The sequence below is a fragment of the Dipodomys ordii genome, unplaced genomic scaffold (genome assembly GCF_000151885.1).
Source record: "Dipodomys ordii isolate 6190 unplaced genomic scaffold, Dord_2.0 Scaffold36, whole genome shotgun sequence".
Taxonomy (NCBI): Eukaryota; Metazoa; Chordata; class Mammalia; order Rodentia; family Heteromyidae; genus Dipodomys; species Dipodomys ordii.
In genome coordinates, this window is record NW_012267252.1 from 6,748,463 (window position 1) to 6,775,118 (window position 26,656).

General features: G+C 40.1%; 2 protein-coding genes across 4 annotated transcripts in view; one reads left to right on the forward strand and one right to left on the reverse strand.

Moving 5' to 3' along the window:
• Window positions 1-18,588, forward strand: part of Taf5 (TAF5 RNA polymerase II, TATA box binding protein (TBP)-associated factor, 100kDa) — a 20,245-nt gene extending 1,657 nt beyond the window's left edge. The window contains exons 2-11 of the mRNA XM_013017596.1: window positions 4,337-4,574; window positions 9,310-9,625; window positions 10,638-10,801; window positions 10,910-11,045; window positions 11,793-11,913; window positions 12,620-12,749; window positions 15,697-15,861; window positions 16,202-16,379; window positions 17,087-17,264; window positions 17,554-18,588. Coding sequence (XP_012873050.1) covers window positions 4,337-4,574; window positions 9,310-9,625; window positions 10,638-10,801; window positions 10,910-11,045; window positions 11,793-11,913; window positions 12,620-12,749; window positions 15,697-15,861; window positions 16,202-16,379; window positions 17,087-17,264; window positions 17,554-17,771 — 1,844 coding nt within the window. The 3' untranslated portion in view covers window positions 17,772-18,588. The remainder of the gene's footprint in view (window positions 1-4,336; window positions 4,575-9,309; window positions 9,626-10,637; window positions 10,802-10,909; window positions 11,046-11,792; window positions 11,914-12,619; window positions 12,750-15,696; window positions 15,862-16,201; window positions 16,380-17,086; window positions 17,265-17,553) is intronic.
• On the reverse strand, window positions 18,580-26,651 carry Usmg5 (up-regulated during skeletal muscle growth 5 homolog (mouse)). Of its 3 annotated transcripts, none has more exons than XM_013017856.1 (5): window positions 26,549-26,651; window positions 24,079-24,116; window positions 20,858-20,953; window positions 20,598-20,690; window positions 18,580-18,679 (listed from the first exon to the last, which is right to left on the reverse strand). In XM_013017856.1, exons 3-4 carry the CDS (start codon window positions 20,942-20,944, stop codon window positions 20,601-20,603), a joined length of 177 nt encoding a protein of 58 aa, XP_012873310.1. In that variant the 5' UTR covers window positions 20,945-20,953; window positions 24,079-24,116; window positions 26,549-26,651; the 3' UTR covers window positions 18,580-18,679; window positions 20,598-20,600. The 3 variants fall into 3 exon arrangements, with proteins under 3 accessions (XP_012873310.1, XP_012873309.1, XP_012873307.1); XM_013017855.1 differs by having other exon boundaries at window positions 24,059-24,116; window positions 26,549-26,610; XM_013017853.1 differs by lacking the exon at window positions 24,079-24,116 and having other exon boundaries at window positions 26,549-26,638.
• Window positions 26,652-26,656: the final 5 nt, after the last annotated feature.

Sequence of the window (26,656 nt, forward strand, 5' to 3'; positions counted from 1 at the left end):
GCTTTTTTCTTTTTGCTTATGTGGTGCTGAGGAATCGAACCCAGGGCCTCATGCATGCAAGGCAAGCGCTCTACCACTGAGCCAACTTCCCAGCCCTTTCTGTTTGTGTAGTGCCGAGGAATTGAACCGAGAGGTTCATGCATGCTAGGCAACCACTCTACCATTAGGCCACATTCTCAGCACCTACAATACGAGTGATGAGGCAAAATTGGAGGACTCAGCGGGGCGCCTGTGGCTCATGCCTCTAATTCTAGCTACTCAGGAGGCAGAGATCTGAGGATCACGGTTCAAAGCCAGTCCGGGCAGGAAAGTCCATAAGACTCTTATCTCTAATAAGAATAAGCCACCAGAAAGTCGGAAGTGGCACTGTGGCTCAAGTGGTAGAGCACTAGCCTTGAGCTGAAGAGCTGAGGGACAGCGCCCAGGCCCAGAGTTCAAGCCCCACCACTGACAAAAAAATTAATAATAATTGGAGGACTGTAAATATGGGAATAGATGTGGGTTACACTTTTTATTTAGGTGTGAGCCACCAGCACCCAGCTACACTTTTTTTTTGTCAGTTGTGGGGCTTGAACTCCAGGTCTGGGTGCTGTCCCTGTGCTCTTCAGTTCAAGGCTAGAGCTTTACCACTTGAGCCACAGTGCCACTCCTGGTTTTCTGGTGGTTAATTTGAGATAAAGAGTTTCACAGGGACATTTCTGCCTGGGCTGGCTTTGAACTGCCATCCTCAGATCTCAGCCTCCTGACTAGCTAGGATAACAGGCATGAGCTATTAACACACTGCTACACTTTTTTTTTGTCTCTGCTGATTTTACTTGTGTGGCGCCTCTAGCCCTAAGATTGAGTTTTTCATATTAAATGAGGTAATAAGGCTCAAATGTCCATGAAAAAAATGCCCTGTACTGAAAAGTTTATGTCTCTGTACTATCATTGATCCTGACCCCTTTCTTCCAGCAGTTCTTGTCCAAAGTCAACACAGGAAAACTCACATACAGAGATCAGAAAATGTATTGAATTAAATTATCTAGTTAAGTGGCTCTAGCCAATGAATTTGTATTTATGAGACTTACTCTTTGCAGGATTGCCAGAGATGAAGTTTGAACACATAGCACTGTAATTTATAACCAGAAATATGCAAAAAAAATCCTTGAGTCTGCCATTCTTCCTCTTCCTCCTCCTTCCTCCTCCTTCCTCTTCTTCTCCAGTTTAAACTCAGGGTCTTTTTTATTTTTTATTTTTGTCAGTTATGGGGCTTGAACTCTGGGCCTGAGCACTATCTCTCAGTTCTTCAGCTCAAGGCTAGCACTCTACCACTTGAGCCACAGTGCCACTTCCAGTTTTCTGAGTGGTTTATTGGAGATAAGAGTCTCACAGCTTTTCCTGCCCAAGCTGGCTTTGAACCATGATCCTCAGATCTCAGCCTCCTGAGTAGGTAGGATTACAAGTGTGAGCCATTACCCTGAAAAATCGGGGTCTTATGCTTAGAAGACAGGCACTCTGCTACACCTCCATCCTTAAAATATATGATTGAGAAGAATTTTTTCTGAATACTGTACTTTGTGGATTAATTATGTGTGTTGGTTTTCATTTTCTTCAAAAATTGGATTCAGATTTAGATTATACCTGAGAATACAAAAAGGTAGAAAAGAGGCCATCAGAATGATAAACAAAATCAAACATTTCTGCAGTATGGAGCAGAACCATAGTATAGCTTATCAAAATTTCCAAAGGCCAAATTCATTTATTTATTTAGTGGAGTTTCAACTGAGTGTGCTTGGCTCTACAACTTGAGCCCTACTTCCAACTGTATTTGACTTTTTCCCCCCTTCGGTTGTAAGGCTTGAACTCATGGTATAGGCACTGTCCCTGTGTGGTCTACCACTGAACCATAGCTCCACTTCCAGTTTGCTAGTGGTTAATTGGAGATTAAGTCTCACTTTCCTGCTTGGGCTGCCTTTGAACTTCTATCCTCAAATCTCAGCCTCCTTAGTAGCTATGATTACAGGTATGAGCACCCAGCTGACTTTGTTTTTTGAATCAGGTCTATGCCTAGACCTACCTATGCCTCATTATTATTATTATCATTATTATTAAATTGTTATTATAAAGGTGATGGATAGATAATGAGTATTTTTCTTTTTGGACAGTGTCACCTCTTTGCTCTCTCTCAGTTAATCTATGTCTCTTGATTAGCTGGGATTATAAAGTATACTACTATAGCTGGCTTGTTGAAATAGTAACTTTTTTCTTTTCTTTTCTTTTTGTCAGTCGTGGGGCTTGAACTCTGGGCTTGGGTGCTGTGCTCTTCAGCTTAAGACTAGTGTTCTACTGCTTGAGCCACAATGCCACTTCCGGTTTTCTGGTGGTTTATTGGAGATAAGAGTTTCACGGACTTTCCTGCCTGGGCTGGCTTTGAACCGTGATCCTCAGATCTCTGCCTCCTCAGTAGCTAGGATTACAGGCATGAGCCACCGGCGCCTGGCTGATAGTAACTTTTTGCCCAGTTTTGTGTTCCTCCTAATCACTCCCTCTTGAGTAGCTGAGATTGCAGGTATGAGCCACTGTGCCTGGACTAAACTCTTAATTTGCGAGATATATTGTTTGGTATTAGTATATCATAAATAAGTACTCAGGTGTTTTTTGCTGTGAAATGATAGTTATAGAAGTTGTTGTTGTTAAGCATATACAATTGAATTATAGTTATCTCTTAGAGATATAAAAAGGCATGGTCTTTCAAATGCTGCTTTTTTTTTTTTTGTGGGCCTGAACTCTGGGCGTGAATGCTGTCCCTTAGTTCTTCAGCTCAAGGCTAGCTTTCTACCAGTTGAGCCAAAGCGCCACTTCCAATTGTTTCTGCTTATGTGTGGTACTGAGGAATTGAACCCAGGGCCTCATGCATGCAAGGCAAGCACTCTACCATTGAGCCACCTTCCCAGCCCCTGGTATTTTTTACCTAGTATTAATTCCGGTTTTATTTTTAGGCCTGCCAATCATAGAATATAGAGAAGACACAATGATGCAAAATCAGTTTTCTGCCTGTCTAGCCATCCAGCCTAGCAGTAACTGGGCTGGGAATATGGCTTAGTGGTAGAGTGCTTGCCTGGCATGCATGGAGCCCTACGTTCAATTCCTCAGTACCACATAAACAGAAAAAGCCAGAAGTGGCACTATGACTCAAGTGGTAGAGTGCTAGCTTTGAGCAAAAGAAGATCAGAGACAGTGCCCAGGCATTGAGTTCAAGCTCTATGACTAGCCAAAAACAAACAAAATAAAAACTATTACATGACAGTACTTCGCAGCTGAGTTCCCATCTAAAAGTGTGTGGATACTCAGTTATCTTAAAGTTATCCCAATTAGTTCAAGAAATCCCTAGAGCTAATTTCCAGGTGTTCTCAAATGCTGATATTTTTATATCAGGTGGTAGATATGCACCTGTGCAGGTAACAGAATAGAATATTAAACAGGAGTGCTAAGGAAGCTAGAATTGTTAATCCAGAGTAAGGGTTGGAAACCTTTTCATTCTCTACCTTTGTGAGGCTGTATGAGACCCTTGAAATAACTTAGTATTTGACAGGACAGACAGGTATGCTTCTCTTCAACTGCCTGGCACTCACTTGCCTGTATTGATAATTTTGTATGGCTGGCAAATGATGTTGTAAATAACCAAATGGTCATTGGCAGAGAAAGCCATTTCTCATTCCTGCTAGAGCATGGCTGCATGGCTTGGTGGTAGTGGGTGTCACTTGGACGAAACCTTTAGAGAGATCAATATAATTGTTAGTTTGCACTTAAAATTTTTTTGTCATTCATGGGGCTTGAACTCTGGGCCTGGGCACTGTACCTAAGCTCTTCAGCTCAAGGCTAGTACGCTACCACTTGAGCCACAGTGTCACTTCTAGTTTTCTGGTGGTTAATTGGAGATAAGTCTCATATTTTTCTGCCTGGGCTGGCTTTGAACCGTGGTCCTCAGATCTCAGCCTTCTGAATGGCTAAGATTACAGGCATGAGCCACCAGAGCCCGGGACCTTGTGCAAGCTTGGCAAGCAGTCTACCACTTAGCCACATCCCTGTGCTTCATATACCTTTACACAGTTTGTCTTTAAGGTAGATTGAGGAAAAAGTAGCAGACTTTTTGATATACTGATTTGAAGTTTTACCTTGAGATGTGAGTACTTAAAGGTATTTTGGCCTTTGTCAAGCAAGTACAAAGCCCATTAAAAGAGTAAATGATTCTGTTGAGGAAAGGGACAAACTGACAAATAGTTCACTTCTGAGTCTCAGTCACATGTAGATATCAATCATTTTCTTAAAAGTTGTCATTCATTTTTTTAAACAGTTGGAAGTGTAGCTGTGGAAGACCAGCCAGATGTCAGTGCTGTCTTGTCGGCCTACAACCAACAAGGAGACCCCACAATGTATGAAGAGTACTATAGTGGACTGAAACACTTCATTGAATGTTCTCTGGACTGCCATCGGGCAGAATTATCCCAACTCTTTTATCCTCTGTTTGTACACATGTACTTGGAGCTAGTCTATAATCAACATGAAAATGAAGCAAAATCATTCTTTGAGAAGTATGTGAAATTTTACATATATTTTGTTTACCCCTATATATCTACAGCCATACAACTTTAAGGCTGCAACTCAGGAAGTACTTTACAGAGGAGAGGTACCTGGGATGATATGAAGTTAATTGGGGGCAGAGGGTGTGTATCTAGTGGAAATGACAAGGAAGGCTTCCAGATGAACCATACTTGAAGTAAAACCTGAAGATTGAGACTTAACCAGATGAAGAGGGAAAAGCATGTTTGAAAACTGGGAGGAAAGTTCTTAATAGTTACAGAGACTAAAAGGAGGCCACAGTAGCTGGAGCTGAGAATAGCGTGTGTTGTGATGTAACAATTGGTTAGACACTGAAATAACAGGCAAGTTCTTAGGCCAAGTTGAAGGTTTTTGTTCTAAGATCAATAGGGAATTGTATTGAGTAGGATTAGACTTGACTGAGAATCACTATTAAAGTAGTAGGTTTAAATATAATAAAAGTTTATTATTCAAGAAGCTTATTATATTTAAGCTTATTGCTTAAATATAATAGAAGTTTACTTCTTACAAAGGTGGAAAGTATAAGACTATAGGGTGAGTCCTTGATTAGCAAAGTCACAGGCTTTTTCAATCTTGTTGCTCTGCCACTCTTTTTTTTTTTCTTCTTTCAGTCATGTGGCTTGAACTTGGGGCCTAGGCACCTTCCCTGTGCTCTTTTTGCTCAAGGCTAGTGCTCTACTGCCATAAGCCACAGCTCCACTTCTGGTCTACTTCTGGTTTTCTAGTGGTTAACTGGAGATAAGAATTTTTTTTGGGGGGGTCTGGTCGTGGGGCCTGAACTCTGGGCCTGGGCGCTGCCCCTTAGCTCTTCAGCTCAAGGCTAGCGCTCTACCACTTGAGCCACAGCGCCACTTCCGGCTTTTTTCTTTTTGCTTATGTGGTGCTGAGGAATTGAACCCAGGGCCTCATGCATGCAAGGCAAGCACTCTACCACTGAGCCACCTTCCCAGCCCTGGAGATAAGAATCTTATAGATTTTTCTGCCCAGGCTGGCTTTGAACTTTTTTTTTTTTCTTGCCGGTCCCCGTGCTTGAACTCAGGGCCTGGACACTGTCCTTGAACTTCTTTTGTTTAAGGCTAGCACTCTACCACTTGAACCACTGCGCCAGTTCCAGCTTTTTCTGTGTATGTGGTAATGGGGAATCGAACCCAGGGCTTAATGCGTGCTAGGCAAGCACTCTACTGCTAAGCCACATTACCAGCCCTACTGTGCCACTCTTGGTAGACCATTTCTATTTTATGGTGCAAAATGGTTGTCTAGCTCTAAGCATTTACACCAGTGTTCTAGACATTGGGGAAGGCACACATTCTTCTAGGAAGATGGATACACTACTCTTTACAGATTTTTTGTAAGTCACTATACCTAGCTACAAAGGAATGTGGTCTTACTCAGGTGTTTGTGTGCTCAGCTAATCTTCAGGGGTTCTGCTTTGGAGGAAGAAAGGAGAGATAGATATGGAGGACAGTGAAGCATCTTGGTCACAGAAGTCATTGGAGAACTATATTATCAATAGTTTTTTTTTTTTTTTTTTTTGGTCGGTTGTGGGGCTTGAACTCTGGGCTTGGCACTGTCCCTCAGCTCTTTAGCTTAAGGCTAGTGCTCTACCACTTGAGTCACAATGCCACTTCCAGCTTTTCCTGCTTGTGTGGTACAGAGAAATGGAACCCAGGGCCTCATGCATGCAAGGCAAGCACTCTACCACTGAGCCACCTTCCCAGCCCCTAAATAGGTATTTTAAAAGAACCTTTATGCAAGCGGCAAACAAATAATGAAGGATAGAATGACTTGATCAATTTGGAGATTGAGTGGTTCTCAACAGGAATGGTATTCCTTCTTCCATTAGCAAACATGGAGGCTTCTTTTGGTTTTCATACTGACTGGTTAGAGGAGCAGAAATACTAAATATTTTAGGATGTGCAAGTAGTTCTCCTTGGCAAAGAATTGTCCTGCCCAAAATTCCAGTAGTATTCACGTTGACAAATATTGAACTGGGTTGTATTGGTGGCAGATTAATTTGGTATTTAATAAATACAGAAGCTATCAATGATAATCCCATGTTTCTGGTCCCCCAGTCAGATAGGGATGCCCTTCACCGACAGAAAATCCTAGAATAGGACTTACTCTGTGTGGTGGAGGAATAATCTTTAGTTCCAGTTTCAATATGCCTTTGACCTGTCAAGAGCTACCATTCCTGTAGACAGCCATTCAGTAACCTCTAAAATTAGTCAATAGTCACTCTTATGTCCCTATCAACTGTTTGTTCCTGCTGTGAGGATTTAGAGGAAAAGTAGGAACTTGAGTCACAAAGTTTTTTTTTTTTTTGCTAGTCCTGGGACTTGAACTCGGGGCCTGTGTGCTATCCCTGAGCTTCTCTGTGCTCAAGGTTAATGCTCTACCACTTGAGCCACAGTGCTACCTTTTCCCCCCATTTTTATCTGGTACTAAGGAATTGAACCCAGGGCTTCATGCATGCTAAGCAAGCACTCTACCACTAAGCCACGTTTCCAGCCCCTTCCTTTTTTTTTTTTTTTTTTTCCTAGTACTGGAGTTTGGACTCAGTTCTTTGGCCTTAACAAGTAGGTGCCGTGTTGCTTGAGCCATCTCTCTACCTCTGCTTTTTGCTGTTTATTTTGGAGATGGAGTCAACTGGACTTTTTCTGTCTGGGCTGGCCTTGAGTATCCTCTGAAACTCAGCCTCCATAGCTAGGATTACAGGCATGAGCCACTGACCTCTGGCTTGCCTGAGCCACTTTGGCAACTGGTTTATTTTGAGATAAATTCAGCCCAGCCTGGACCCACAGCCCTATTTTACTCTTCCCACCATAGCTGGCATAACAGGAACATATCACCACACCAGCTCTTTCTGTTAAGTTTTCTCAAACTTTTTCCTAGGCTTTCCTGGAACTGTGATTCTCCTGATCTTCACCTTTGAGTTGCGAGGATTATAGGCATAAGCCACTGGTGCCTGGAGTTATGTGCAATATTGATGGATAAAGATATGAATTACATTGTCTTATGAAATAAGAGAGCTAAACTCATGCTTTGAGAGAGCTCTAACATTTCAATGGCCAAGTGTAAGATATAAAGATAGTGTGAAGTGTAAGACTGTAAGACAGAAAAGCTAAAGAAATAGTAAGAAAACTAAGAGAGTATCAAGCCATATTTGAGAAGGAAATGGTGCATAATATTTGAATGGCAGTTCTTTAGTTCAAGCAATAGAGCTTGAAGCTAGGACTTGTCAGATAACGCAGATACTAGTGAGAGAAGAACAATAGAACCCTTATGCCGTAATATTCATTCATTATAGTAAGGTAACTAAGAGAAGAAACAGGAAGCAAAATGTTCTTGGCTCAGAGTTTTTTATTTTTTATTTTATTTTTTTTGTCGGTCGTGGGGCTTGAACTCTGGGCCTGGGCGCTGTCCCTCAGCTCTTCAGCTCAAGGTGAGCTCTCTACCACTTGAGCTACAGCGCCACTTCCGGTTTTCTGGTGGTTTATTGGAGATAGGAGTCTCACGGTCTCTCCTGCCCGGGCTGGCTTTGAACCGCGATCCTCAGATCTCAGCCTCCTGAGTAGCTAGGATTACAGGCGTGAGCCACCAGCGCCCGGCGAGTTTTTTATTTTTTAAAAAGGCTAATGATCATACAACTTCTCTAGAAGCTTAATAATTTTTCTTATACTACTGTCATAAAAAAACCCTCCCCTTCCAAATTCATAGTGTAACAATCTCCTTGGTTAGGAAGCTGAAATATTGTAGAGGATTCTGTTTCCCTGTTATTGACAGTCTTAGAGGACCCCATGCCCAAATGATGAGAATAATAAGTAGTGATAAAAATACTTAACTGCCTGAGATTTCTACTTTACTTTAAATCTAGGGCAAAACCCTTAGTCTGCTTATTGATGAATCCAAATGGGTAACAATATAGGAATCCATTGGCTTTGTGTCTTTCAGAGCTAGAGTTTTATCTAATTTTAGTCAGTCATTGTTTTCTCAATATTTTGCATTGATTACTGTTCTTAGTAAATGCCAAATCTATATCTTTAATAGTTTTTTTTAAGGAAAGTTACAATTTATAAAAACAAAAGTATTAAAAGTTACTAGTTGGCACCATGGCTGATGGCTTTATTAAATTGCTTTTGGTAATAGTAAATACAAGTATTCATTGTTTGATACTAACATTTGTTTATTAGTTATAATATTAAAGTATTGACATTTAATAAATGTTGTGAACATGGGAAATCATTAAAATGGTGGGGCCAATGAGAATCCATGTGTTATTGTAGAGAGCTATGATAGGTTCATTGAATTACAATACATTTTCTGCTTCATACACATTTGAAATTTTCCATAATAAAAATTTAAAAGTGGGATTTTGAGAAAGCTTGCAGTAAAAGCAAAGGTTCAGACATTTTCAAATATTTACCAAAATTGGTATTCCAAAGAAATTGTCTACCAGTAGTAAATGTCTTTCATTCATGTGGTAATTATTTCAAATTGTTCTTTTAAAATGTTTAGAGAATTAAATTGATCACTTTAAGGATGAATTCAGAAACTACTTTATAATCAGTGAATTACCTGTAGATACAGTTTAGAATGATTTAAACTACTACATTTAAGATATTCTGGGGTGGCTTATAAATATTTGGGGGAGAGGCGGATCCCTTAATGATTATATTGAAAAATGACTTTTTAAAATCACTGAAACAGGTTCCATGGAGATCAGGAATGTTATTACCAGGATGACCTACGAGTATTATCTAGTCTTACCAAAAAGGAACACATGAAAGGGAATGAAACCATGTTGGATTTTCGAACAAGTAAATTTGTTCTGCGTATTTCCCGTGACTCGTACCAACTCTTGAAGAGGCATCTTCAGGAGAAACAGAACAATCAGATATGGAACATAGTTCAGGAGCACCTCTACATTGACATCTTTGATGGGATGCCGCGTAGTAAGCAACAGATAGATGCGATGGTGGGAAGTTTGGCAGGAGAGGCTAAACGAGAGGCAAACAAATCAAAGGTATGGGAATAAACCTAAGAACTATATAATGTAGATTATGAAAAATTGTAGCATTTCGATCCACATAATTTAAATTTTTCTTATAGCTAGCTTGGAAATAATTTTATACTGTTTTTAAAATTTCGTGTTCTAAGGATAGTGAATCTGTGTGAGGACTTGGGAATGATTGCATTTAACAGAACCCTGACTTTAGTATATCAAAAAAGTTGATTTTCCTCACATGAAATGAATTCGGGAGTCTTTCCAGGGCTGGCATGATAGCTCTACAATGTTGTCAGTGTCCCTGGCTTCTAGTTTCTGGTCTGTCACCTTTATTCATTTATTTATTTTTGGTCGGTCGTGGGGCTTGAACACTGTCCCATAGCTCTATAGCCCAAGGCTAGTGTTCTACCAGTTTGAGCCAGAACACCAATTCCAGTTTTCTGGTGGTTAGCTGAAGATAATCTAATGGACTTTCCTGTCCAGACTGGCTCTGAACCTCTATCCTCAGATCTCAGCCTCCTGAGTAGCTAGGACAACAGGTGTGAGCCACCGGCACTCAGCTTGGTCTATGGTCTATCATCTTTAGAATGACTTTCTTCCTTGTGGTCATAGATGGCTGTTGCAGCTCCAGCATTGCAACTACAGTCCAAGATGGGATAATGGAAAGGATGAAAAGCCTGCTTGAGTCTCTTGCTTTTTATCAGGAAGACATTTTTTTTTTCTTAAAAAAAATGCAAACATACCTAGCATATTTCTTTGTATTATCTGCTGACCAGAATTATGTTGTATGGCTATTGCTAGCTTCAAGGAAGCTTGAGAACAGAAGTAACTAACTAAGCACATTGCTGCTCCAATAAAATCAGGGTTCTATTAGCAAGGCAAACAGGAAAAATAACTGTTAGACAAGTTCAGAACCCCGCTTCAGGGTATAAATGACAATATTGTAATTGTGACTTATCCCATCAATATATTCAAAGGGAATATTAATGAACAAAATTTATTTTTAAAATGTTGGTTCTTTTGATTGTAGGTATTTTTTGGCTTGTTAAAAGAACCAGAAATTGAAGTGCCTTTAGATGATGAAGATGAAGAAGGAGAAAATGAAGAAGGAAAACCTAAAAAGAAGAAGCCCAAAAAAGATAGTATTGGATCCAAAAGCAAAAAACAAGATCCCAATGCTCCACCTCAAAACAGGTGGGGAAGAGATTTCCAGAATTTTTAAGGAGGTGTCAGTTAGGATACAGAGGAGATAAGCTTGTTAATAATATTCAAAGAATAATTCCCAGTGATTTTCCTTCACAGAATTCCTCTTCCTGAGCTGAAAGATTCAGATAAATTGGATAAGATCATGAATATGAAAGAAACCACCAAACGAGTACGACTTGGGCCGGACTGCTTACCTTCTATTTGTTTCTATACATTCCTAAATGCTTACCAGGTTGGTAAAGTAATTCGATAATTTTTGCCGAGAGTCATGTAAAATGGCAATTTACAATCTTAAATGTATTCAAGTGGAGTCTTAGTAAATTCTTGATATAATTAAGGAACAAGATGAGAACTGATGCTGCACAGAGTAGATGGAGGCTGTTTAGAAGGCCTTCAGAAACTTGCAGATTCCCAAATCTGGCTTATACTTCATCTCTGTTTTCACTGATCACAGCCTTTGAGTAAGGCCACTTCTTCTTGTGAATTATTAATATGAACTTTTTGATTAAGAATTATATATATCCTTGACTGTATAAATTCTTCCAGCTTGAAATGTAGAAAGGCTATAGATAGGAACCACCATTTTTTAGTTTTTAACTCCTGTTTCCTGGATGGGGAGCAGGAAATGTTTCTCTTTTCCATTTCTCCCTACTTTATCCTATTATGCTAAAGTAAATCCTTTCTAAAACTTAGAAAAAAAGAATTCTATATACCTTTACAGACTCCTTGTAATAGGTTACTGAGGATATATTTAGTAAATTATAAACATGATTAACATTTGCTTCCCATCATGCATTCCAAATATGGAGGGCACAAAAAGGTAAGTGACAACACGCTCAAGTATGTGCTTTCACACATTGGGTTTTATAGGAGAATGTAATCTCAAGTGATCTTTTATGAGAACAATATTCTACGATGTGATTTGAATCCCCTCCCCCACAAAAGTATTGTTTAGTATAAAACTTTTTTTTACTGGCAGGGCCTCACTGCAGTGGATGTCACTGATGATTCTAGTCTGATTGCTGGAGGTTTTGCAGATTCAACTGTCAGAGTGTGGTCTGTGACACCCAAAAAGCTTCGTAGTGTTAAACAAGCATCAGGTAACTCAGATGACCTGTTGGTGTAAACTTGAAGTTAGTCTGCAACAATCTTGAATCCACAGAATACAGAAAGGAGGTTGTGATCTCTGCAGATAAAAAATTTCATTTTAACTCAAGATTCTCAACTTTCCCCATAGTGAAGACAGTCCTGGGGTGGCAATCAGGAGACTGGGTTAAATTCTCTGGTCTTTTCTCATAAATGGAATCGAAGGAATTAGGCTATAAAAGCTCCTTAAAAGTTAAAACTCTAACATTTTATGATTGTTTGCTTGTAAATAAAAAAAAAACTTTAGTGGGAGACCTTAAATAATAGGAGAAAAAATTTATTGTAGTCATAAAAATAGCTAAAAAAGAACAATAAAGTCAGGATTTCATTTTAGAAGGTTTTTTCCCCATTAGCTATATTATCTTGCTGTATTTAAAATTGTTTTAATATTTTCATTTTTGTGAAACATGTGATACAATGGTCAAACTTGAGTTTTAATCTTGATTCCCATATTGAGTAGCTGTGTGTATGGTAGCAAATGATTAACTGTTCTGATCTGCAGTTTCTTCTCCTGTACATTGGGATGACATCACTTAGAGGTTTTAGTACAGTGGTTGGTATAGGAAGAATTTGTTACCTGTTCCTTTCCTAAACTGTGATGTGATTGCATTAACCTGTTTTGATGAATATCCTTTAAAAACTATTTCTGGACCATTTTAGATCTTAGCCTCATAGACAAAGAATCAGATGATGTCTTAGAAAGAATCATGGATGAGAAAACTGCAAGTGAGTTGAAGATTTTGTATGGTCACAGTGGGCCTGTCTATGGAGCCAGCTTCAGTCCCGATAGGTAAAATACAAATGATAATAATTTAATACTGAGGTATTTCTATGTTGAGATTATGTAAAAGTTCACTGGGAATATAATGCAAATATCTAGAAAATTTTGCTTAAAAAAAAAATCTCACCAAAAAAAAAAAAAAAATCTCAGCCAGTTGCCCGTGGCTCACACCTTTAGTCCTAGCTACTCAGGAGGCTGAGATCTGAAGATCATGGTTCAAAGCCAGCCCAGGCAGGAAAGTTCATGAGACTTTTATCACCACTCTTACCACCAATAAACCACCAGAAAACAAGAAGTGGAGCTGTGGCTCAAGTGGTAGAGCACTGTCCTTGAGCTGAAGAGCTGAGGGATAGCGCCCAAACCCAGAGTTCAAGCCCTGCGACCAACCAAAAAAAAAAGAAAAAATCTCATGGCTGTCAGCCCTTAATCTACTAAAATCTTGTCATTTGCTAATTCATCTTGGGGAACTGTGCAAAAAAAACAACTTTATAACTGAATTTACAGACTCAAGATGCAGTGGTTTCAAAAATTAGCTTTTTGTTGTGCGCTGGTGGCTCATGCCTGTAATCTTAGCTACTCAGGAGGCTGAGATCTGAGGATCGTAGTTCAAAGCCAGCCAGCCCGGGCAGGAAAGTCCGTGAGACTCCTATCTCCAATAACCCACCAGAAAAACCGCAAGTGGTGCTGTAGCTCAAGTGGTAGAGCACTAGCCTTGAGCTGAAGAGCTGAGGGACAGTGCTCAGGCCCAGAGTTCAAGTCCCATGACTGACAAAAAAAATAAAAAAAAAAAGAAATTAGTTTTTTGTGTAAGAGTTAAATTGCTAGAATCTTCTGTATTGTTCTTATGGTACTTCATAAGACAATTTCTTGATATTAATGGCATAATAGCTATCAATTAAAGTTATGTTTTTTTGTTGGGGGGGGGGTCCAGTCATGGGGCCTGAACTCTGGGCCCGCTATATGGTTTTAAAAATAAAGAAAGCTAGGTGTGGCAGTGTGCACATCTGTAATTCTAGCTACTCAGGAAGCTGAGACAGGAAAATTGTGAGTTTAATGCTTGTCTAGGCAACACAATGAGACTGTCTCAGGGAAAAATAGTAACAAGAAAACATTAAACCAGGTACTAAAAGGGAAATTTGAAATTGCTGTGTTTAGTTACTTGTTTTTTAATGATTTCTAACATTCTATAAAAGTGAGAGGAGGAGGGGCTGGGAAGGTGGCTCAGTGGTAGAGTGCTTGCCCTTGCATGCCTGAGGCCCTGGGTTCGATTCCTCAGCACCACATAAACAAAAAGAAAAAAGCCGGGGGCTGGGAAGGTGGCTCAGCCGTAGAGTGCTTGCCTTGCATGCATCAGGCCCTGGGTTCGATTCCTCAGCACCACATAAGCAAAAAGAAAAAAGCCGAAGTGGCTCTGTGGCTCAAGTGATAGAGCGCTAGCCTTTAGCTGAAGAGCTGAGGGACAGCGCCCAGGTCCAGAGTTCAAGCCCCACCACCAGACCCCCCCCCCAAAAAAAAAAAAGAAAAAGTGAGAGGAGGAGCCAGGTGCTATTGGCTCACACCTGTAATCCTAGCTACTCAGGACTGAGATCTGAGGATTGTGGTTAAAAGCCAGCCTGGGCAGGAAAGTCTGCAAGACTCTGGCCTCCAATTATCCACCAGAAAACTGGAAGTGGTACTGTGGCTCAAGTGGTTAGAGCCCTTGCCTTGAGCTGAAGAGCTGAGAGACAGGGCCCAGGTCTAGAGTTCAAGCCCCACACCTGACAGAAAAAAAAAAGGAGAGGAGGGTGTTTTATAACCACAGTATCATCTGTATTTTCCTTAGATAGATAATAGCTTTCAGTCCATCTAAGTTTTCATGTTTAGCCAGGTGCTGGTGGCTCACACCTATGCCAGTCTGGGCAGGAAAGTTAGTGAGACTCATCTCCAGTCACCTACCAAAAAGCCAGAAGTGAGCTGTGCCTCAAGTAATACGGCACTAGCCTTAAGCAAAAAAGCTGACAGTGCCCAGGTCCTGATTTCAAGCCACAGAATGGGTACCCCCCCCCCCAATTTTTTTTTCATGTATGGAAACAAAACTTTTGAGTATTATTATTAGTGGTAGTAGTAGTATTTGGTAGGGTTTAGCCAGATGATACATTTTACATGAGGAAATGTGATTTCAGAAAAATAAAACTGCTAGCTTTTGTATTTATCCATGAAAAAGTTAGCATGTTTGTAGTTATTTTTCTTTTCCTAAAGACTATTTTCATTCTTTTGTGCTGGGGGTTGAATCTATAGTGCCTTAAGCATGAGCCAAGTTAGGACTATTACTGGGATACTCCTCAATATCCTCTCCTTTTTACAACTCATACAAGATTGGAAAATAGCATCTCCATTTTATAGTCAAAAATTAAGTGAGGTTATCACATTTTGTAGATTGTCTCAATTTATCTTAAAATGCATATACACATTCATATATTCACATGTACATACATATAAAATCTAACATCATTAGGTGGTCAGAATATACTTATTGTCAAGGCTAACATTCACCTTTTTTAATTTTTATTTTTTTTTGGTCCGTTGTGGGGCTTGAACTCTGGACCTGGGTGCTGTCCCTCAGCTCTTCAGTTCAAGGCTAGCACTCTACCACTTGAGCCACAGCACTGCTTCTGGTTTTCTGCTGGTTTATTGGAGATAAAAGTCTCATAGACTTTCCTTGCCTGTGCTGGCTTTGAACTGAGATCCTCAAGTATCAGCCTCTTCAGTAGCTAGGATTACAGGCATGAGCCACTGGCACCCAGCAACATTGTTTTAACATTTGTTTAGCTTTGCATCTATTGTGGGTTCTGTCTATAAATTACAAGTGAGATGTAGCATTAGTTAGCTATATTTAAAAAATTCAAATATAAGAAGAAACTTGAAAGTAGTCTAAAGTTAATTCTGGGAAATCAATTTTATCAAATTCTCTTCTCAGGAATTACCTGCTTTCCTCTTCAGAGGATGGAACTGTTAGATTATGGAGCCTTCAAACATTTACTTGCTTGGTGGGATATAAAGGACACAACTACCCAGTATGGGACACACAGTTTTCTCCATATGGATATTATTTTGTGTCAGGGGGCCATGACCGAGTTGCTCGGTAAGATATCAGTTTAATCTTTTGATTGGGTCTGTTCATTTCTACTTCAACTTATTCAGAATATCAGTATTTGTAGCTTTTGTTTGAAAATGAATTTAGGACAGGAGTTATTGTATCTGCAATCATGTCTTTAGCAAAAGCACTGCTTTTGGCTATTTTATATGCTCCTCCTGTCAGACATTCTTTTTTTGCCACTACCATTGTGAATACCTTTGTCTCTATGTCATTTCCTTGAAAGTTCCAGATGAGGTAGCACAGGTTAGAAACTAATTAGGAGATAGCCAAAACTATGGTGAAATATTCTATTAACTGTGATTTCCTGCTTTTATAACTTTAAAAGACTCTGGGCCACAGACCACTATCAGCCTTTAAGGATATTTGCTGGCCATCTTGCTGATGTGAATTGTACAAGATTCCATCCCAATTCAAATTATGTGGCTACTGGCTCCGCAGACAGAACTGTGCGGCTCTGGGATGTTTTGAATGGTAACTGTGTAAGGATCTTCACTGGACACAAGGTATTTTACCTTTATTATTCCAGCACTTTTCAAGATAAAAATGGTCTTTTGTTGTTTGTGTAGAGGGATGTCCACGATAGTTTTATAGCCTGGCTAGAAACAGAAGTTTTCTTTGCCTACTGCCTAGCATTGGAGGTCACTCAACCTTACTTCTTCTCTGTCTTATTGGTTCCAAGTGATTAATGTCTAAGAACCTTTTAGATATTAATATTAATCATTGTTTGAAGGATAGGTCTCCAACTCTCAATGGGAAGATTGACAGACATGTCTCTTTTTTTCTGGGCTTGAACTCAGGGCCTTGTGATTTCTAGGCAGGCACTCTACCACTTGAGCCATACTTACAATTCCAAACATTTTGTGTGTGTGCCAGTACTGGAGCTTGAACTCAGGGCCTAACACTGTCCCTTAGCTTTTTTACTCCAGGCTGGCAATCTACCACTTGGAGCAATAGCTCCATTTCTGGTTGTTGTTGGTTAATTGGAAATCTGTCTCATGTACTTTCCTACCTGGGCTGGCTTCAAATCTTGAACCTCAAGTTTCATCTAGACGAGTAGCTAGGTTTACAGGTGTAAGCCACTCGTGCCTGGACCAAAAATATCTTTTAACCAACCAAAAATAAATAATTTTAAAGATAATATTCATAACATTAAAATTCTGCTTTAGGTTTTTGGATATACTTAACTCTAGTTTGATCTTTTCTTTCCTAGGGACCAATTCATTCCTTGACATTTTCTCCCAATGGGAGATTCCTGGCTACAGGAGCAACAGATGGCAGAGTACTCCTTTGGGATATTGGACATGGTTTGATGGTTGGAGAATTAAAAGGCCATACTGATACAGTCTGTTCACTTAGATTTAGTAGAGATGGTGAAATTTTGGCCTCAGGTAAATGATTAATGGCTTTGGGATAAAGGTTTACATTTTTTTTTTTTTAGCATGAACTATAAATACATAGGGGCTGGGAATGTGGCTTAGTGGTAGAGTGCTTGCCTAGTATGCACAAAACACTGGGTTCTATTCCTCAGTACCACATAAACAGAAAAAGCCACAAGTGGCACTGTTCCTCAAATGGTAGACTGCTAGCCTTGAGTGAAAGCAGCTCAGTGACAGTGCCCAAGCCCTGAGTTCACCCTAGGACTGACAAACAAAAAGGTTTCCTTTGCCTTCTTCCTAGGTTCAATGGATAATACAGTCCGGTTATGGGATGCCATAAAAGCATTTGAAGATTTAGAGACTGATGACTTTACTACAGCCACTGGCCATATAAATTTACCTGAGAATTCACAGGAGTTATTATTGGGTACATATATGACCAAATCAACACCAGTTGTACACCTCCATTTTACTCGAAGAAACTTGGTTCTGGCTGCAGGAGCTTATAGTCCGCAATAAATCAACGGTATTAAAGACCTTTTGGAAGCTACTGTTTGAAAAAGGGAGACTAAAAGCAAATACCTCAGTGTTTAATATTTAAGCTACAAAGAATGTTGTCTATATGGATCTTGAAGTATGCTGCTTTGAAAATCTGAACAGGATAGTTCCACGTTTTTATAGCAACCACGTTTAACTAATTTCCGTTAGTTGAATAAGAGGTATTACGTTCGTGGAAGAGACATTATGGTGCTTCGGATTGTGTGGAAACTATGCATTTTCTGTTCAAATGCTATTTTAATTTATTATGTTTAGAAAAAAGAAGTTTGAGGAAATTCATCCTGCTTCAAGATTCAAATTAAGAAATACCATCTTGAATTTTAGCTGAAGACTTCTACGAGCATGTGTATTTTCTGCTGTAAAATGAAGTTACTGTATGCACTCAAGTACTATGTTAAATGATCCACTAACATGTTTTTCTTGACCTATAATTAGTGGAATGTATGTAAATGAGTACAGGGAACAATTCCTTCCCAAGATCTAGAGAAGTACAACCATCCACTGACATCTCAATTTAAACTATTTGAGTGCACTAAACACTATAAACCTGGTGAAGAAGTTTAGCTTCCATATTCTACTTCAGCTAAAATACATACAACCTAGTACACTTGAAGTCAGACAGACATTTCAGTTGCTTACCTCCAGTACTGAGCCTTGCTTTGGAAAACTAAGATTTAGACCAAGTCACTGCCAGTTTTTGCCTTTGTTGCATTTTGTACAGTTTTTATATTTTTGATATCTTGTAAATAAAGACAACCAGCTTTTTCCAGGTTCATAATTTATTGTACAAATTGAATATTACATGATGAGTTGACATTAGCTTCTCCAGGCTTGGGAATTTAACAGATGAGCTCAGAAAATTTAGAATCCTATAAACAAAGCAAAAACAGTTTGACACAAATGTGTTCAGTTCTACTTTTAAGGTATTCTTTAAATACTATGACAGTACTAATCATGAGCCCTTCAGAAACAGAACATAAACTCATAGTATTCTCAAAAAGAGTCAATAAGGGAAAAAAACCAAGACTTCTCTCATAATTGGTATGTTTCAGTGTAATATTTTACCTTTAACAAAGAAATTGCTAAACAATTTGGTATATGCCTAAAGGCAAACTCCTGGAAAAACTACTATAGAAAGTAACATTTAAAGAAAAACACGCATTTTAAAATTTAATATCTGAATACAGCTTCCCATTTTTGTGGAGATGCTACCTCCTTCTCAAAGTTAAAAGTTACATGGAGATTTGGAAAATACTGCCTGTTTTGTCAGGAACAGGCTTCAGACCACTGCATTTTGGGATATGTAGTCCCTTTGGGCTGATATGTTGGAAATTTTCTGAAAAACTTTTAGCTGAAAATGTAGATTTGGGGATTATGGTTCATTGTTTATTGTCAACACCAAAGATGTTTACTTAAGGATAGGTAGCTAAAAAGAGCCCAAGGTGGGAATAATCCTAGCTACTCAGGAGGCTGAGATCTGAGGATCATGGTTCAAAGCCAGCCCAGGCAGGAAAGTCTATGAGACTCATCTCCAATAAACCACTAGAAAACCAGAAATGGCATTGTAGCTTAAGGGGTAGAGTGCTCGTCTTGAGCTGAAGAGCACAGGGACAGCAAGTGCCCAAGCCCAGAGTTTAAGCCCCACAACCAATGACAAAAACAAAACACACACACATATATGAATGAAGCCTGAAACTATAACAAGTTACTTGCAGATGCATATAATGGTTGGGGCTAGGGTACAGTTCTGTTTCAGAGCCTAGCTTGCCTAATATGCATCTGCATATCTCCCCTCCAGCCAGCCACCCAGTTGTTAAACATGTACATCATGTTGGGTCCAGTTGCTCAGCCCTCATCCCAGCTATAGAAGGCATAGGTAGGAAGATCATGGGTCTCAGGCTGACCCTGGCAAAAATTGCAAGACCCTATCTGAAAGTGTGTGTCCATGCACACGCGAGCACATGCACGCACACAAGTGTACTGTTATAGGCCCAAGTTCAAACCCCAGTACTGCAAAAACCACACTACAAAAATAAATGGTAAAAGAAAAAAAGCACAAGACCTATCTTTTATTCATCATATCCAAGAAACTGATACTCCATATCGGCGAAAGCAAAAGCTAAAGCTTATTGTTTCATAATCCTTTGGGCAAGCATCTTAACCTAAGGAAACATTCATATAGATACTTCATGCTTTAAAGCTTTTGCTACAGAACTTATGAGACAGATTACTCCTATGAAATAGTCCACCTATCTATGAACAGCAAAAGCCCAATCATTAGAAAAATACTTATGAAATTACAATCATCAAAACCACTGGGAACCAACCACATTTTAAAAAAGCTTAATCAGCTGGGTGCTAGTGGCTCATACCTGTAATCCTAGCTACTCAGGAGGTTGATCTGAAGCCAAATGTGAGCAGAAAGTCCCTGAAACTCATCTCCAATTAACCCCACCCGCAAAAATCTGGAAGTGGAGCTGTGGCTCAAGAGGTAGACTATACTTGAACCAAAAAGCTCAAGGACAGCACCGCTGTGCCAAGTTCAAGTCCCAGGAACGAGACAGTGAGATACACACCACACACACACACATAAACACAAACACGAAATGTTCACAGAAATTCACAGGTTAGCTCTTATTTAAAACTACAATTCTCCCATCTCCACCTCCTAAAAGCTAGGATTACATAGGTGTGTGCTCCTGTACCCAATGCTTGCATTTACTTTTTATAGTAAACTATTGGGAAGAAAAACTAATATTAAAATGATTAAAAACTTAAATTCCTTACCATTTATGTTGCTTTCACAGCTGGAGTCTTTTTAGACCTTAACTTAAAGTATAAGACCAGCAAAGCAATGCCTCCATATGTGGCCAGTACACACTGTGGAGTGGGGGTAGGGGAGAAAAGGAGAATCATCATTACATCTATATTTTAAAACAACTGCTTAGGACTGGGAAGGTGGCTTAGTGGTCAAGTGCTTGCCTAGCATGCATGAAGCTCTGGGTTCCATTCCTCATACCATATATATATACACATATAATACTTACATTCATTCTACCCGTGAGAGTGTATGAGTTGAAATACTTCTTAATACCAGTGAACTGGAATTGGCCTTCATTTTCTGCGCCTGCCATGATGTCAATCTTAAAAAGAAAAAAGCAAGCAATAAATTGGTTTGGGTGAAAAAGAAAAAGTTTTTTTAAAAAAAATTTTTTAATTTAAAAAGTAAAAAATCACTATAACCATATACATATGTGTGTGAGTGTGTGAGTGTATATGTATGTGTGTGTGTGTATATATATATATATATATATATGTTTTTTTTTTTTTTTTCTGGTCCTGGAGCTTAAACTCAAGGCCTGGGCACTGTCCCTGAACCTCTTTGTGCTCAAGGCTAGTGCTCTACCACGTGAGCCACAGTGCTACTTCTGGCTTTTTCTGTTTATGTGGTACTGAGGATAGAACCCAGGGCTTCGTGCATGCTAGGTAAACACTACCACTAAACCACATTCTCAGCCCAACTTTATGGTTTTTAACTACATTGTAAAAAGATGGTAGAAGAGCCTTGTTAAGAGGAATTTTTGGAAGTAGAATTTTACCCTGGTTACTATTTCAGACTTTCCAGGAAAGGTCAAATCATTCAGCATATGATGAGAACAAGAGTCAAAAGCCAATTATCTAGACTGTGGTATAGCTTAATATTTTTATTTCTGACTATCCACACTGAGTTAACTTTCTAGACTACTTCAAAGTCGGAATTTGTGATGTTTCTCAAACCATAATCTCAGGAAAATGACCACCATCTAAACAATGACTTAAAACGCTACTTTAAATAATTTTTCTTATCATAAATCACTTAAGATTTCCATGGAGGGCTAGGAAGGTGGCTCAGTGGTAGAGTGCTTGCCTTGCATGCATGAGGCCCTGGGTTCGATTCCTCAGCACCACATAAGCAAAAAGAAAAAAGCCGGAAGTGGCACTGTGGCTCAAGTGGTAGAGTGCTAGCCTTGAGCTGAAGAGCTAAGGGACAGCGCCCAGGCCCAGAGTTCAGGCCCCACGACCGGACCAAAAAAAAAAGAATAGAAAAGGCAATATTAAAAAAAAAAAAAAGATCATTTATTAAAGGGAGTTGACAGAAGCGATTGGTGGTACGGAATCTGGAATTATTACTCTTTGTGTAACAAAATAGAAGAATGTAATGTAAAATGGACTGATATTTAACTATCAAACTGGCACAATTAAATTGTTAACAAGCAATGTTATTAACTTAGGACTTAGAATTCTCTGTTACTTGGAGTGTAAACTGGTAAGCCTTCCTAAAGTATCTAGCAAATTATATAGTATACTCTTCCACCTAGCTGGTTCTTTTCTCCAGGAGAATCACAAGGTAGAAATATATTATCTGAGCCCACCGGCCTCGGTGGCTCATGCCTATAATCCTAGCTACTGAGGAGGCTGAGATCTGAGGATCATGGTTCAAAGCCAAAAAAAGTCTGTGAGACTCTTATTTACAATAAACCACTAGAAAACTGGAAGTGGCGCTGTGGCTCAAACAGTAGAGCGCTCGCCTTGAGATGAAGCCCCATGACCGACCAAAAAAAAAAAAAGAAGGAAATATATTATCTGATTCACACAAAGTCATTGAAATACTGTTCATGAAAGGTAAAAACTGGAAAAATAAATACCCATTATCAAGGCTGATAAGCAGTGATTTCCAATAAGGGAAATAAAATATGCAAAGATCTTTGCATAACATGGAAAGAGATCAGTTTTCAAGTAATGTTAAATGTTTAAAAAAATCCCATTTCTGGACTATGTAGAGCACATCAATCGTTCTCAAAATCTGACCCTTAGACCAGCAGCACCAGCTTCACCAGAAACTTGATAGAAATGCAACTTCTCAGACCTTACCATAGGCCTACTGATTTAGAAACTCTGGGACCCAGCTATCTATTTTAATAAGATCTATAGCTACATTCAATGTACACTGAAGTTGAGAAGAAACTACAATGATGAAAATGGAAAGAAAAAAAAAGACTAATTGCAATATAGGGCTGGGAAGGTGGCTCAGTGGTAGAGTGCTTGTCTTGCATGCATGAGGCCCTAGGTTCAATTCCTCAGCACCACATAAGCAGAAAAAGCTGGAAGTGGGGCTGAGGCTCAAGTGGTAAGAGTGCTAGTCTATAGCTGAAGAGCTTAGAGACAGCGCCCAGGCTGAGTTCAGGCCCCACGACTGACTCCCCCCCCCCCAAATTGTTTGTGTACTTTACAAAGACATGCATTTCATTTTTCTAAGTGATAACAGGCCAGGTGTTATAGCTCAGTAATCCAAGCTACCCAGAAGACAGAAATCAGGAGGCTCAAAGTTCAAGGCCAGCCTGGGTAAAAAGTTCTCAAGGCCTCATTTCAACAACAAAAAGCTGAACATGACAGCATGTGCCTGTCATTCTGAGTAGGAAATACAAATAGGATGATCAAGGTACAGGCTGTGCTATGCATAAAGGCAAGCCCTATTAAAATAATGAAAGGGAAGAGGATGACAGCAACTCTGACCAAGAAGATACACTGTATTAAAAAATGGACATGTTGGGGCTGGGAAGGTGGCTCAGTGGTCTAGAGTGCTTGCCTTGCATACATGAGGCCCTAGGTTCGATTCCTCAGCACCACATAAGCAGAAAAAGCCAGAAGTGGGGCTGAGGCTCAAGTGGTAGAGCGCTAGTCTACAGCTGGAGAGCTGAGGGACAGCGCCCAAGCCCAGAGTTCAGGCCCCATGACCAAAAAAAAAAGGACATGTTAAAATGAAAGCCCCTGATACAACTAATTGATGTTACTAAAAAATAAAAAATAAAAGGGCTGGGACATTGGGACATGGTTCTAATGATTATCTGCCCTTGTGAGCACAAGTCCCTAGGTTCAAACTGTAGTACCACCAAATAGGAGGGAAAAAAATTGTGGACTCGGCTGGGAATGTGGCTTAGTGGTAGAGTGCTTGCCTAGCATCCATGAAGCCCTGGGTTCGATTCCTCAGTACCACATAAACAGAAAAAGCTGGAAGTGGCGCTGTGGCTCAAGTGTTATGAGTGCTAGCCTTGAGCCAAAGAAGCTCAGGGACAGTTCCCAGACCCTGAGTTCAAGCCCCAGAACTGGTGCACAAAAAAACCCCAAAAAACCTAGGGGACACATCTTCAAAAAATACACCAGAACAGTTGAAAATGTGTACGTGTGACCACCTGTCTACAATAACATATCTATTTGATTGGTAACTTACAAGAGCTGGGTGAGGTCTGGTGGACTTCCCAGGAAAGTCTTGAGGAAATGGAAGAGAGAACAGAAAGGGAAGTCATTGCAACGGAAATATTACTCCCCTATGACTCCCCTGTTCATTATTCAACTGTCTTCAGAGGCTTGTGATGTGGGAAGATTTGACAATAAAAAATTGAGAACTTATTTTTGGATACTTTCAAAAAGGCTATTGGAACAATAAAGAAAATCTAAACTTCCTTAGGACCCTTCACAACTACTGGGCAATCTAGCCAAAGCAGCACAATCTCCATTAAATGAAACCTTTATGCTGGATGCTGGTGGCTCACACTTGTAATCCTAGCTATTCAGGAAGTTGAGGATCAGCTAACCTAACCTGCCAATCTAGGCAGCAAAGTCATGGGACTCATCGCCAATTAACTTCCAAAAGGTTGGAAGTAAGCTGTTGCTTAAGTGGTAGAGTGCCAGCCTTGAGCAAAAAAACTCAGAGACAGTGACTAAGTCCTGGGTTCAAACACCAGGACAGATGTATGTATGTCCTGGGTTCAAACCCTAGGAGAGAGATGAATGGACAGATTGATGGGCACAAGGATGGATGGATGGACGGATGGATGGATGGACGGACAGATGGACACACACACACCATAGAGAAACTTTAATGATGTAAATTTTCTGTCTTACTAATTCATCTTACTAAACATACTAAAGTTTTATATATATATATATATATATATATATTATTCATTTCATGATGCTTTAATAAGGAAACCAGGCAAACAAGGCTTCAATTTTAGGATTCATCAACTTTAACTTTGTGAGTTCATCCAGCTCCTAAACTTTAAGAGATTGTTGTGTCCAACTAAAACAATATTATAGTACTTTAAAATTTACTCTAGTGAACATAATACTGCAGGCTGATGTTTACAATATTCCACAGATTACCAATTCTTTAGGAAAGGACTTAGTACAAAACTGAATTTTAGTGGGGGTCTTAAAGGACTCATGAGAGGCTGGGATGGCAAGGAGTGGGATGTTTCTAATAATAAAAACAGTGAGGTGGGATAATAAAACAACAGTGAAAGCTGAAATCTTAGCCTGAACCCTTCAACAAAGATCAGGACTAAGATCACAACAGTTTGTGTTAACAATGCCCTCAGGATCAGCGAATTATAATTTTGTTTGTTTGTTTGTTTTTGGGTCCGGTCGTGGGGCCTGAACTCTGGGCCTGGGCGCTGTCCCTCAGCTCTTCAGCTCAAGGCTAGCGCTCTACCACTTGAGCCACAGTACCACTTCTGGCTTTTTCTGCTTATGTGGTGCTGAGGAATTGAACCTAGCGCCTCATGCATGCAAGGAAAGCACTCTACTACTGAGCCTTCTTCCCAGCCCTATAATTTGGTTTTCTTAAGACATATTAAGGAGAAAAATCACCTAAGATTCATACTTGTCAACTTGTGAATTAATGTTAAGTAACAAACTGGTAGAAAATAGGGATTCCTCTTTTTTTTGTATGTTTTTGTCTTTATTTTTTAGAGACAGAGCCTTGTATAGTATTCAATTAGCGATCCTCCAACTTCAGCCTCACAGGTTAGTGGAATATAGCTATATAACAGTTTGGCCGCTAATTAAGTGCCAGTTTCTAAGCCGTTAACCATTATTAAATACAACCACATGCCCTTGTCTGCCTGTGAAATAGGCGTTTCATTAAAGGCCAATGGTGGCCAGTTGTACTTGCTAGGTCTTCAGTCACTGCTGTTGTCCTGTCTCATTGAACATCTATCCGGAACAGTAAGATCACTAGGTAGAGGTAAAAGGCAAAGAGAAGCGCTCGGGGACCAGGAAGAATCTCTTGCATGCCAAACATTTACAGCCAAAAATATATCCAGACAATTCTGGATTTCTCCAAGGAAAAAAGCCTTTCTTCCCGAGGATCACCTACAGACTGAAATCGAACCTAGGGACCGTGCGCCGTCAGCGGCCGAATCACGCGTCACTCTCACTTGGACGATGGACCATGGCTGAGGCCTGCTTAAAGGCGGTCTGGCTGCCATCTTCCTCGTCGTGGAAGCCAGCCGCCCGGGCCATTCGCCATTCACACCAAAGGAGGCAGCCCCGGCCAGCGATGGGGTCGAAAGCCCGAGTTCTAGTCCAACATTCGGTCAATGAGTGACCTTGGGGAACTCTATTCGTGGCGAGTCTCTGTCTCTGTTTTTCTCTGTCTCTCTCTCCACTGCAAAATATAATCTAAAGGGCTTCGGGAGCCTGGCGAGTTTGGGGGCCTGAGGTCGCTCGGCGGCTGAGCGCGTCCTCTGGCCCCGACTCTCATTTTCCCTGCCTCTCCGGTCCCTCCCGGATCCCATCATGTCCCCATGCCCAGGGAAGATCTCGCGGTGTTTACCGGATCTGAAACCGTCAGAGTATCAAATCTGCTCCTCAAAGCCAAGCGCAAGGTCTGAGCCCGAGAGCCCCTCTGCACCTACCTTGGCCAAAGTCACAAATTCGACGGCCGACGTCCTTCAAACAACGAAGACACCGACTTAGCCTAACCGGAAGGAGTCCGCCTGCCCCCGCCTCTCGCACCCAACGGA

Coding starts and splice junctions, on each gene's coding strand:
- Usmg5 (XM_013017856.1), bottom strand. CDS start 20,944: ATGGCAGGCGCAGAAAATGAAGGCCAATTCCAGTTCACTGGTATTAAG. Junction 20,691..20,857: donor CTCTCACGGGTAGAATGAAT/GTAAGTATTATA, acceptor CCCACTCCACAG/TGTGTACTGGCCACATATGG.